Genomic DNA, 12,186 nt, shown 5'->3' on the forward strand with positions numbered 1-12,186 from the left:
GGGAAAAGGTAAGAGGCAGTAGCACTGGCAGAGGAAGCAGAAGACTCTTGTGCTCTCTTGAGTCATATCATTATTCCCCAAATTCTGCCACCTTAGGAGGACATCTAGTCCACCAAGTGACAGGGCCAGCCTTACTCTCCAATGCATAATATAAGAGCTTAGGATACCAACTCCTAAGCATCAGTGTGGATGTGTGTGACTACTTTAGCCTGCTATCTAGGGAGAATCCTGTTTTAGCAACTTTGATTTCTCTACTAACAAGCAGAGTAAATCAACTATGTAAGCTGCTACACTCCAGCTGAGGATAATCTGAAGGAATCATTATCTATTACTTGAAGGCTACCGGAAATAGGCCTTCGAGACAGAATTCAGGATTGGTTTAAATCAAATTTAAAACAGAGGTCAAATGTGGCCTTTGCCAGGATAATATATCTCCCCGTCTCATGCTGTGTCCTTCTGGAATCAGTTTTAAGTACCACCCTCAATTTCTCTGAGGGGGAGCATTAAATTAATTTCATTTTCCTGTTGCTATTACCTTATCCTCTTACTACTAGTTTTATTCCAAAAAATAGCTTTTTGTTTCAGATGTGTTTTGGCCTTACAGCAAGTTTCTTTCTTACATTTATCCTGGCCTGCCTTTTTACTATTTTACTGTACATCACCTTGCCACAGTGTCCCTAATTTCCTCATTCGAGCATGCTATTTCCTGAAATATGTCTTTTGGCTTTACTATTACCTTCCTGCTTCAGGTCATGTATAACAATATATCTAAAGTAGATTCCCCTTTTGTTGGTTCCTGGACTAGTCATTTATAGCATAAGAATAGCATTACTGGGTCAGAACAATGGTCCATTTAGCCCAATAGCCTGTCCTCACGGTGATCAATCTAGGTCACTAGTACCTGGCAAAATCCCAAAAGGTAGCTACACTCCACGCAAGCAGTGGCTTCCCCCATGTCTGTCCAAATAACAATGAACTTTTCCTCCAGAAAATTGCCCAAACCTTTCTTAAAACTAGCTCCGTTAACTACTCGAACAACAACTTCTATTCCTGAAAGATATCTTTTTGGCTTTATACTTTACCTTCCTCATGTCCTGATAAGATATTTACTCAATCAATATTGGGCAACTGAAATCTCCCATTATTATATGATACCAAATTTGTAAGCCTTCGTCATTTCTGTTGACATTTTGTTATTTTTTCATTCTACCCAGGTAGATGGTAGCATATACCCCTATCACTACACCCTTCTCCTTCACAAAGTGCTTCTATTCATAAAGAGTCCCTAGGGCACATTATTTCCTGCAGGGCTTTTATCCTGCTTAATTCTATGTTTAACTCTATATAATCATTAACATAAAAATCTGTGGAACATGTAGACAAACATGATTTAATGAGATAGAGTCAGCATGGGTTTAGCCAAAGGAGATTTTGCCTCACCAATTTGCTTGACTGCTTTGAAGGTGTGGATAAACATGTGGATAAAGGTGAGCAGGTTGATATACTGCATCTATAAAGTTCCTCATGAAAGGCTCCTGAGAAAATTAAAAACTCATGGGATAGGTGGCAAAGTTCAGTTGTGGATTAGGAACTGGTTATTGGATAGAAAACAGAGGGTAGGGTTAAATGGTCATTTTGTTCAATGGAGGAGAGTAAACAGTGGAGTGCCACAGGGATCTGTACTGAGACCACTGCAATTTAACTTATTTAAAAATGATATGGAAATTGGAATGACGAGTGAGGTGATTAAATTTGCAGATGATACTAAACTGTTCAAAGTTGTTAAAATGCATGCAGATTGTGAAAAATTGCAGGCAGACCTTAGGAAATTGGAAGACTGGGCATCCAATTGGCAGGTGAAATTTAATGTGGACAAATGCAAAGTGATGCACATTGGGAAGAATAACCCAAACCGGATGCTAGGGTCCATCTTGGGGGGTTAGCGCCCAAGAAAACGATCTGGGTGTCATTGTAGACAATACGATGATACCTTATGCAAAATGTGCGGCGACAGCCAAAAAAGCAAAAACGATGCTAGAAATTATTTTAAAAGGGATGGTTAACAAGACTAAGAATGTTATAATGCCCCTGTATCGCTCCATGCTGCGACCTCACCTGGAGTATTGCGTTCAATTCTGGTCTCCTTATCAAGAAAGGTATAGCGGCACTAGAAAAGGTTCAAAGAAGAGCGACCAAGATGATAAAGGGGATGGAACTCCTCTCATATGAGGAAAGACTAAAAAGGTTAGGGCTCTTCAGCTTGGAAAAGAGACGGCTGAGGGGGAGATATGATTGAAGTCTACAAATCCTTAGTGGAGTAGAACAGGTATAAGTGGTTCAATTTTTCACTCTGTCAAAAATTACAGACTAGGGGACATTCAATGAAGTTATAGGGAAATACTTTTAAAACCTGGATTGCTAGAATGGAATGTTGCTACTCCTTGGGTTTTGGCCAGGTACTAGGGACCTGGATTGGCCACCGTGAGAATAGGCTACAGGGCTTGATAGACCATTGGTCTGACCCATAAGGCAATTCTTATTCTACCTCTCTATTAATTTAACTCACCTTATCATTTCAATATAATTTGTACCCTGATATCAGGGTCCCATTGGTTGCCCTGCTTTCATCCAGTCTCTAAGACATATAACTCTCCATTTACTGCTATATATTCAAATCCTTCCAGTTTTATTATGTAAACTCCTCCATTCATATATAAATTAACATATATTTATGTGAAAGGAACTCTCTGCTATATGGAGTACTACTCTTGCAGGAGGATCACTAAAGAAATCAGAGAGAACCCTAAATTTATTTTTAGACATGATCTAGGAACTCCACAATGGTGGTTATCTCCAACAGTCTTAGGGCTCCTTTTATCAAGCAGCAATAGAACGTTTTATCGCAGGCCCCAAAGTAAATCCTCCAAAGCTCATTCTATTCCTATGAGCATTGGAGCCTTCACTTCATCAGCCTGTGGTAAAACTGCTGTTTGAAAAAAGGATCCCTTAATTTGCAGTTCTGAACTATTTTCATGGTCATCCCTACACATTTAGATTGGATTGAAATAAGCAGTAATAAATATTCTCCTATTATATCTTAGGAGAACCTTGAATCCACTTGAAGCCATTCCTAGAAAAAGGAATAAGGTAATGCCTAAGGAAATTTTTTCACTAAGAAAAGGCTACGGCATCAGGGCTAACACCAAAAAAAAATAAAAAAGAAAACAATCTCAATGCAAGGTGAAAAAAACTTAAAAATTGTATTTGTGCATCTGACTGGTAGAGCAAAAGAAAAAAACACTGAGAGGTGCATGAATGCATCTGCACAGTACTGCTTCCTCAGAAAGATCCCTGGATGTCTAAGTGCTTAAAAAAACTGTTCTATGTCAGAACTTTCACATGATGCTACCTCATTTGTGTGGCTGATATCCTGTTTGTCAACAAAGAAAAGAGTATTGGTATAGTACTGTGCTCTATTATACTGTAAATATTTTACAAGGAAAATTAAATTTAATGCATAATACTTATAAAAAGTTATAGACAGAAATCAATGCTCAATGACACTACCTCCAGATATTTTTTCCAGACACTTCATCGGAAAAATGAATGTAATTATTTGGAAAGCAAGCACTTATAATATGTGCATTTTAGAAGTGAAATGAAAGGTAAGAACTTAAGAAAACTGAAACAAATAGCTTAGTTTCAAGGAATAAAAGACTCTTGATCTTAAAAATCTAATTTATTATTTATTTTTTTACAATTAAATCTTTTTTTTTATAAATTAACAACTTAATTCATTGTGTGCAAAAATATCAAGTGAATACATCACTAAAATTTTAAAACATACATCTACATATTCATAATGTTCCAAAAGGCATTTAACTTTATAAAGATCGGCTGTGTAGTCCTTCAATCAATCTATTGATCCAATTCTTTTTGGCCAATTCAGTCCTTTGATCAATTGATTAATATAATCTACTCCACTCAGGATTTTGTAGACTTTAATCATATCTCCTCTCAGCCATCTCTTTTCCAAGCTGAAGAGCCCTAACCATTTTAGTCTTTCCTCATATGAGAGGAGTTCCATCCCCTTTATCATCTTGGTTGCTCTTCTTTGAACCTTTCAAGTGCCACTATATCTTTCCTAAGATAAGGAAACCAAAATTGAACACAATACTCCAGGTGAGGTCGCACCATGGAGTGATACAGAGACATTATAACATTCTTAGTCTTTTTAACCATTCCTTTTTAAATAATTCCTAGCATCTTGTTTGCTTTTTTGGCCACTGCCACACATTGAGCAGGTTTCATTGTATTGTCTACGATGACACCCAGATCGTTTTCTTGGAGGCTGACCCTCAAGGTGGTCCCTAGCATCTAGTAACTATGATTTAGGTTAATCTTCCCAATATGCATCACTGCATTTGTTCACATTAAATTTCATCTGCCACTTAGACGCCCAGTCTTCCAATTTCCTAAGGTCTGTCTGTAATTTTTCACAATCTGCATGCATTTTAACAACTTTGAACAGTTTAGTGTCATCTGCAAATTTAATCATCTCACACGTCGCTCAAATTTCCAGATCATTTATAAATAAGGATAATAATCTAATAGAAAGTAGAAGTATGCAAGATATGTATTTGACCATCTCCAATTCATTTTAACACCTAGCCTAACCTTTACATGATGATTTACAAAATGATTGTGTCCGTAAATAGTTTACAATAATGGCATATACATGCATATGTATGTACGTGTATGGGTGTAAATGCCAGAACTTCATCTAAGACCCATTCTGTAAATACTCACGTAATTTACGTAGTGTATATATGCAAAGAACTGCAACACACACTCTTAACACTTATACCAGCTCTATGGCTGGTATTAGTACTCATATCTAAATGGTGTGAATTTCATTTCCAGTGCAATAAGTGAGACATTCTAGACTCTGCATGTGGTTGCAGTGTGTTTCCAATTTATTATTTTTAATTCAGCATAGTTTTGTTCCCTTTTGTGGTTCTTTCGCATTCTATGAACATTTGAAGTGCTGCCTGCTTGAGAATTCACAGACTTCATTCTGTAGCCGACAGGCTGATCCCTGATCCCTTCGGGGTACCTGTCAGCCAGTCTGCTAGTCTTCCTTTGATGTCATGGCTGTCCATGTCCTTATCTCACTCTCTGTTAAGCGGGGGGGATAGAGAGCAGACTGTTCAGCACGCTTAGGGAGCTCAGCGGTGTCCGCAGCATGCAGGCTGCGTTTTCGCGCCTCCGCCTATCTGTGTGCATTTGGTGGTCCGCAGGGATGAAGGCATTGTCAAACAGTGAGCTCTGCCCAGCAGCCCAAAGATCAGCTTGAGGACACCTTTTTTCCAGCAGTGTGGCAATGAATTCTCATTCTGGCTCTTAACAGGGGCTAGAGAGCAAAAGCAGCTACTGTGTCCAGTGCAGTGAGTAAAATGAGCTGACAGGCTCCAACAATAATTTTCAAACTTTAATTTTGAGGGGTTTTCTTGAGTTTCTGGTGATCCTTTGTATTCAAACCCCCCCCCCTCGAAAAATCTATAAATTGCAATTTTTTAAGTGAATTCTTACTCTGGCTCTTAATCTGGGCTAGAAAGCAGCTACAGTTTCTGTACCAGTGTTTGTGTGTGAGAGGAGCTGACAGGCTCCAAAAATGATTTTTAAAACTTAATTTCGAGGGCTTTTGAGTGTTTTATAGTGATCCTCTGTGTTCCCCCACCTGAAATATGCTATTTTGGTAATTTTTTTATTTCAGGAAGTGCTATCTTTAGCGCGTTTTTGGCGCAAATTCAGGTCCATCTGTCATCTTGGATTTTCAGCAATTTTTTTTTTTTCAACTTCTCGTACTTCTTTTTAATTTGTTTTTTTGCCAGGAGAACTGCTGGAATGGGGTCCTGATTTAGCTTGGATTCATGCTAAATTTGCCCAAATTTGCAGCTGTTTGAGCATTTTGTGCCACGTGCCACGATCGGAAGGCGGTAACTACTGATTTAGCCTTCCCCTCACAGAAGCAGGTGATTACACGCTCAGCTAGCCCGTCGGGGCAGTCATTTTTGCTTTTGAGGGTTTGATTCTGCCATGGCGGCAGCCAGCCGCTAGACAGACCCTCCGCAGCCTAAAGTGCACAAGTTTCAGTCTTCTGAGGGTGACTATATGCCGCAGGGTCCAGATAACTTCTCAGAGTGCATGAGATTTTTGTGCTCTGAGTTTCAAGCTAGGGATCCGGCTGCTGGCTGTTCTGTTCCCCCTACATAGACTGTGCTCAACGTTTCCTCCTCAGGGAGTTTAGCTTCTACGCCAGCTCAGTCTGTTCCTTCTTCGCAGCCAGCTCAAGGGGTGCCAGCAGCGAATTCGGTCTTCGATGAGCATTTGGTTGCAAGGCTGCGCTGCTCGGATTGGAAGATCCGGCTTTGACTGTTGCATCCGTGGATCTCTTAGGAGCTCCGGATCCAGGTTATGATCAGACTATGGTGCTCTTGTTTAACTTTGCGGCATTGTTTGCTTGGATTGCTGTGTCTTGGTAGGGCTTGAGCTTGGATGCCATGTCTCCTCCTTCTCTGGAATGCTAGCGCTATCTCCCGCCGGTATCCTCTAGCACAGGAGTGACAGCAATTGTTGGGGCAACCCTTGGTGATTCCCGGGGCTCTCAGGTGACCAGGATGCACGTCACTGCCTAGTGACAGTTTTGACTCTGCTACTTTAGCAGTTAAAGCTGCTGTGGAACTGTCCTTCATGCCTGCTTACTTGATAAGTATGCTAGAGACTAGTGCTGCCTGATTCAGAAAAAAAATTTTTGATTCGATTAAGCCTATTGAATTGATTTTTTGATTCGATTTTCCTGCCCAATTGGGTGTTTTTTCAAACATCCTGGTGGGTTTATTTTATAACCTCTTCAACCACCCCACACTCCTACCCACACTGATGCTGTGATGTAAACAAAATAAACAACAAAAAAAGACTTTTCCTCTCTCTGTTAAATGCTAGCTCACGTTCGCGGTCTAATACCAGCTCTGGCAGAATAAACATTTCAAATGTGACACATTGTAATCACAAAACAGAAAATAAAATTAGTTTTTCTACCTTTTGTTGTCTGGTCATTATTCAAATCAGATAACTCGCTTGCCAGGGTCTCCTGCTCATTTGACTTTTTTTTTTTTTCCATGCTAACCATCCATCTTCCATCTTTGTCCTCGCCTTCTGTTTCCCTTCCCTCCCCCGGAGGTCTGGCACTTTCCTTTTTTTCATCTCCATCTCCGCAGCTGCAGTGATGGACCCCAACACCTCTCCTTTTCTCAACTACCCTTTTATCCAGCATCTCTCCCTCCTTCCCCAGGGTCCACCAGCTCTCCTTTTCTCTTTCCAGCTACCCTCTTATCCAGTATCTGTATCCCCCTTACACCATCCCTTGTGTCCAACTTCTTTCCTTTTCTGTTCCTTCCCTCCCTAAATTCCATTGTCTACATCTGCCAGTGATGTACCCTAAAGACGGAATGGAAAACTTATATTTCTCTTCTGCAACCCATAAGAGTAGAAGGAAATAACCCTATGGTCTAGAATGTCTCACCTATCTACTGGAAAAGAGCTTACCAGAGTAAGTATATAATCTCCTTTTATTAAACATTTATAAACCACCTTATTCCAAGGTGGTGTACATAAATACATTCATAATTTATCAGTTAGGCTAGAATTCTTTAAAGAAAAGTAGGTGCCTACATTCCTATATACAAGATTCTTCCCACATGTCCTGTAAGCTGACCACAATAAAATGTATTTTTCTCCTTACTTCAGTTAGACGAGGTATGTGGAGGCCTTTTACATGATGATCTCCTGTTTTCCGTGACTTCCCTGGCCAAGTTCGTTTTCTGTAAGACTCTGCTATACCAGACCAGGCAAAGACATCATGATATGCTAAATCCAAATCAGGTGGATCTACTGCAAACTGACATATCAATTTCAACAAGCAAGCCAGGCAGTCTAGTTGCCACTGAAAAGTGAGTAAACAAAATATTACTTTACTTACAACACTAATAGAAAAAATTTAGGTTTAATAACTATTTTATTAGCATTTAATAGAGCATACATAGACACAAAGTAAATAGCCCCTGTTTCATGAATTTTACTGTTTAATAAAAACAGCAGGCAAGAAAAGTATAGAAAACATACCAGGAGGAAATCTTAAAGAATTAAAAGATAGGACGAGTTGCAAGAAGTAAGAGTATCACACAGAGTGGGCAAAATCCAACTAAAAATAGGGAGAGCCCTACACAATTAGGTGAATAAGCAGGAAAACATTTGCCTTAGAAGCAAATAGCCCAATATTCAAATATATTGGCTATTAGGTGACCAAAGCATAGCTCTCTTATCTACAGATTTCCAAACACATATATACATAATAATGAGCTAATTAAATTGCTAAATCATCACATATTATCCATACTGTATACCTGTGGACCAAGTTAGGGAAGGGGTGGTGAATTCAGCTGCTAAAGATAAGGATAAATCAGGTTCTTACCTGCTAATTTCCTTTCTGTTAGTTTGCAGACAAGTAAGGCTCCTTACAGATGGGTTATATACCTCACTGCTACCAGCAGGTGGAGACTGAGATCAAACTTGTATATCAGTACAGCATCCCCTATACCAGGGATGTCAAAGTCCCTCCTCGAGAGCCGCAATCCAGTCAGGTTTTCAGGATTTCCCCAATGAATATGCATGAGAACTATTACCATACAATGAAAGCAGTGCATGCAAATTAATTGGGGGAATCCTGAAAACCCGACTGGATTGTGGCCCTCGAGAAGGGACTTTGACACCTCTGCCCTATATTAATCCAGTCTGCCGAATAGCCAAGCAGAACCTAGGAAAATTCTTAACAGAAAACAGTATAACACACTCCGAACAGGAGTGGAGAAAAACACAAAACACTTATAAACCACTCTCGGAACATGTATAGAACATAAACCTGGTAGAGAAAACATCCCCACAACTCACCAGCTAAGCCAGCTGAGCCATAGCCGCTGTTCTTTCTTCTTCCCGGCCTTAGAAAAATACTAGAACCTGCAGAAAAATTCAAAATCTGCACGCGAGCAAAAACCCCCAATCACTGCACAAAGACAGATAAGATGAGGAACTATACTGGTCTACAAGCTAACAGAAAGGAAATTAGCAGGTAAGAACCTAATTTATCCTTCTGCATCGCTTGATAGACCGATATAGTTCCTTATGGATGGGACATACCAAAGCAGTACCCATCAAGGGTGGGACCCCCCAAAGGGCCGACACCAGAACACGTTCACCGAAAACCGTGTCCCGACCGCTTAAACAGCTACACGGTAGTGTCTGACAAAGGAATGCAGAGAAGACCAGACTGCAGCCTTGCAAATATCCATTGGAGGCACTAGAGAAGACTCAGCCCAAGAAGCTGCCTGACCCCTAGTGAAATGAGCCTTGAGAAATTCCGGAACAGGCTCCTTCTTCAGAAAAAAAGAGGAAGCAATAGTCTCCTTGATCCAGTGCACAATAATAGCCTTAGAAGCACCATCCCCGTTACGAGGACCCGCTAGAAAGACAAAGAGATGATCTGATTTCCTGGGTCCTCTGCACATAAGAGTGAAGGACCAGACCCATATCCAACTTGCTGTGTTTTCTCAGAAGAGCCCTCCCAACTACCCAACACCGGGAAGACTACAGATTGATTGACATGAAAAGGAGAAACAACTTTTGGCAGAGAGGAAGGAACAGGCTGCAAGACAACCCGCTCCCTAGAAAACTCCAAGAAGGGAGCTCTACAAGAGAGCAAGCAGACTGCTTTAAGAGTAAGGTCCTTCAAAGAGCAGTCGCTCAACGGTTCAAAAGGAGGGTGCACTAGAACTGAAAGACCCAGATTGAGATTCCAAGATGGAACAGAGGGCTGCATGGGAGGCCAGAGCAACTTGGCCGCCCGCAAGAAGCGAATCACATCAGGAATGGCAGTCAAACACTGACCTTTCACTAACCCTCGAAAGGCTGACAAGACCGCAAGCTGAACCCGGAGAGAAGACCAAGCCAGTCCCCTATCCAGGCCATCCTGCAAGAATGCTAAGATGTTAGGTAGGGAAGCGCGAAAAGAGACCACTCCACGCGTATCACACCATTCCTAAAATAGACGCAAAAACCCTCACTTAAGCCCGAGAGGTGGAAAGCCTCCAGGACCCCAAGAGGGTTGAGATCACTTTATCTGAATACCTCTTCTTACCTAGGCAACCTCTTTCAAGAAGCAAGCTGCAAGACAAAAGGGACCTGGATCGAACATTGGAATGGGTCTCAGAGTTAGAAGGTCGTCCAAGAGAGGTAGAGAAAGAGGATCCACCACCAGATGCCTCATCAGATCCAAGTACCATGGTTGTCGAGGCCAATCGAGCCACCAGAACCATGAGGCCCGGATAGCAAATTATGCGTATAAGAACTCTGCCCACTAATGGCCACGGAGGGAAACATACAACAGCCCCTCTGTTGGCCATGGTTGAACCAGAGCATCCAGGCCCTCAGCCTGACCATCTCTACGATGACTGAAGAAATGGGGTGTTTTGGCGTTGACACTTGTGACCCCAAGACTGCACTAGCAAAAGAAAAGCCACCGGGCTTAGATACCACTCTCCGGGATCTAGCACGTGATGACTTAGGAAGTCCGCTTGAACATTCTCCACATCGGCTATGTGGGATGCTGATATTTGTGGAAGATACGACTACGCCCAGACCATGAGCAGAGTCGCCTCCTGTGCCACCAAAGTGCTCCTGGTGTCCCCCTGATGTTTGACATAGGCCACCGCCGTGGCATTTTCCGACAGAACCCTTACTGACTTGCCCATCAAAAAGGACTGGAAGGCTAGCAATGCCAGACGGATGGCTCTGGTCTCCAAGCCATTGATCGACCAAGAAGCCTCCTCCGTTGGCCAGGTGCCCTGAGTTGAGTGACCTAGACACTGAGCTCCCCAACCAAGAAGACCGGCATCTGTGAGCAGCACCATCCACTGAGGCTGGTCCAGACTCGCCCCTTGTACAAGATAGGGGGTCTGGAGCCACCAACGAAGACTGCCCCAAGCTAAGCCCGGAAGCGGAACAGGGTGATCCAGACTGTGCCTCTGAGGTGACCACCTCTGAAGAAGAGCATACTGCAAAGGACGCATGTGGGCCCGCAACCACCCCACTACATCGTGGGAGGCTGCCACTGATCCCAAGACTTGGAGGAAATCCTGCACCTGAGGACATCGGGATGCCAGAAGCAGGTGAATCTGAGATTGTAATTTGCTTACCCAGGCCTCCAGAAGGAAGACCTTCCCCAAGAAGGTGTCGAACAGGACCCCTAGATATTCCAGGCACTAAGATGGAGACAACCGGCTCTTGATAAAGTTGATTACTCATCCCAGTGACTGCAGAAACTCCACCACCCGAGCCATGACCCGAGGACTCTCCTGGAATGACGTGGCTTGAATTAACCAGTCGTCCAGGTAGGGATAAACAAGAATGCCCTCTTTTTCAAAGCCGACACGACAACCACCATCACCTTGGTGAACGTCCGCAAAGCCGTGACCAGACCAAAGGGAAGTGCGCAGAACTGATAATGTTGTCCCAAGATCGCAAAGCGCAGGAAGCGATGATGTGATGCCCTAAAGGGAAAGTGCAAGTAGGCCTTGGTCAGAACTAGAGAAATCAGAAACTCCCCCAGCTGAACCGTCAGAATCACAGAGCGCAGAGTTTCCATGTGGAAGGAAGGCATGTGAAGAGCCCTGTTGACCCCCTGCAAATCCAGAATGGGTCGATAGGCCCCTTCTTACTTTGGCATCACAAAGTAAATCGAGCACCAACCTGTGCCCAACTCCCACAGGGGAACTGGCACCACCGCATGGAGATCTAACAAACTTTGAAGGGTCTAGCGTAAAGCCTGCTGCTTCCCCGGCACCTGTGAGGGAGAAGCTAGAAAACGGTCTGGCAAGGACCGGGCGAACTCCAGAGCATAGCTGTCCCAAATCACCTCCAGAAACCACTGATCGGACGTGATGTTTGCCCACTTTGGATAAAAATCTCACGGCCGTGCGCCCACCAAAGCCAAGACGGGCGCCGGCAAGGAGTCATTGAGCAGGATGGCCAGCAAGGGACCCGGCGGGGGCACTACCTGCACCCCAGCAGGCC

At 42.8% G+C, this 12,186-nt stretch overlaps 1 protein-coding gene across 8 annotated transcripts in view; it reads right to left on the reverse strand.

The window, feature by feature from the left end:
- The window catches only part of USP34 (ubiquitin specific peptidase 34), a 1,084,964-nt gene that overhangs the window by 450,854 nt on the left and 621,924 nt on the right, over positions 1-12,186 (reverse strand). For all 8 annotated transcript variants that reach the window (XM_033939082.1, XM_033939080.1, XM_033939079.1 and 5 more), the window contains one exon: positions 7,805-8,005. In XM_033939082.1, the coding sequence (XP_033794973.1) occupies positions 7,805-8,005 (201 nt within the window). The remainder of the gene's footprint in view (positions 1-7,804; positions 8,006-12,186) is intronic.

This window comes from Geotrypetes seraphini, chromosome 3 (assembly GCF_902459505.1).
Source record: "Geotrypetes seraphini chromosome 3, aGeoSer1.1, whole genome shotgun sequence".
In the NCBI taxonomy this organism is placed as follows: Eukaryota; Metazoa; Chordata; class Amphibia; order Gymnophiona; family Dermophiidae; genus Geotrypetes; species Geotrypetes seraphini.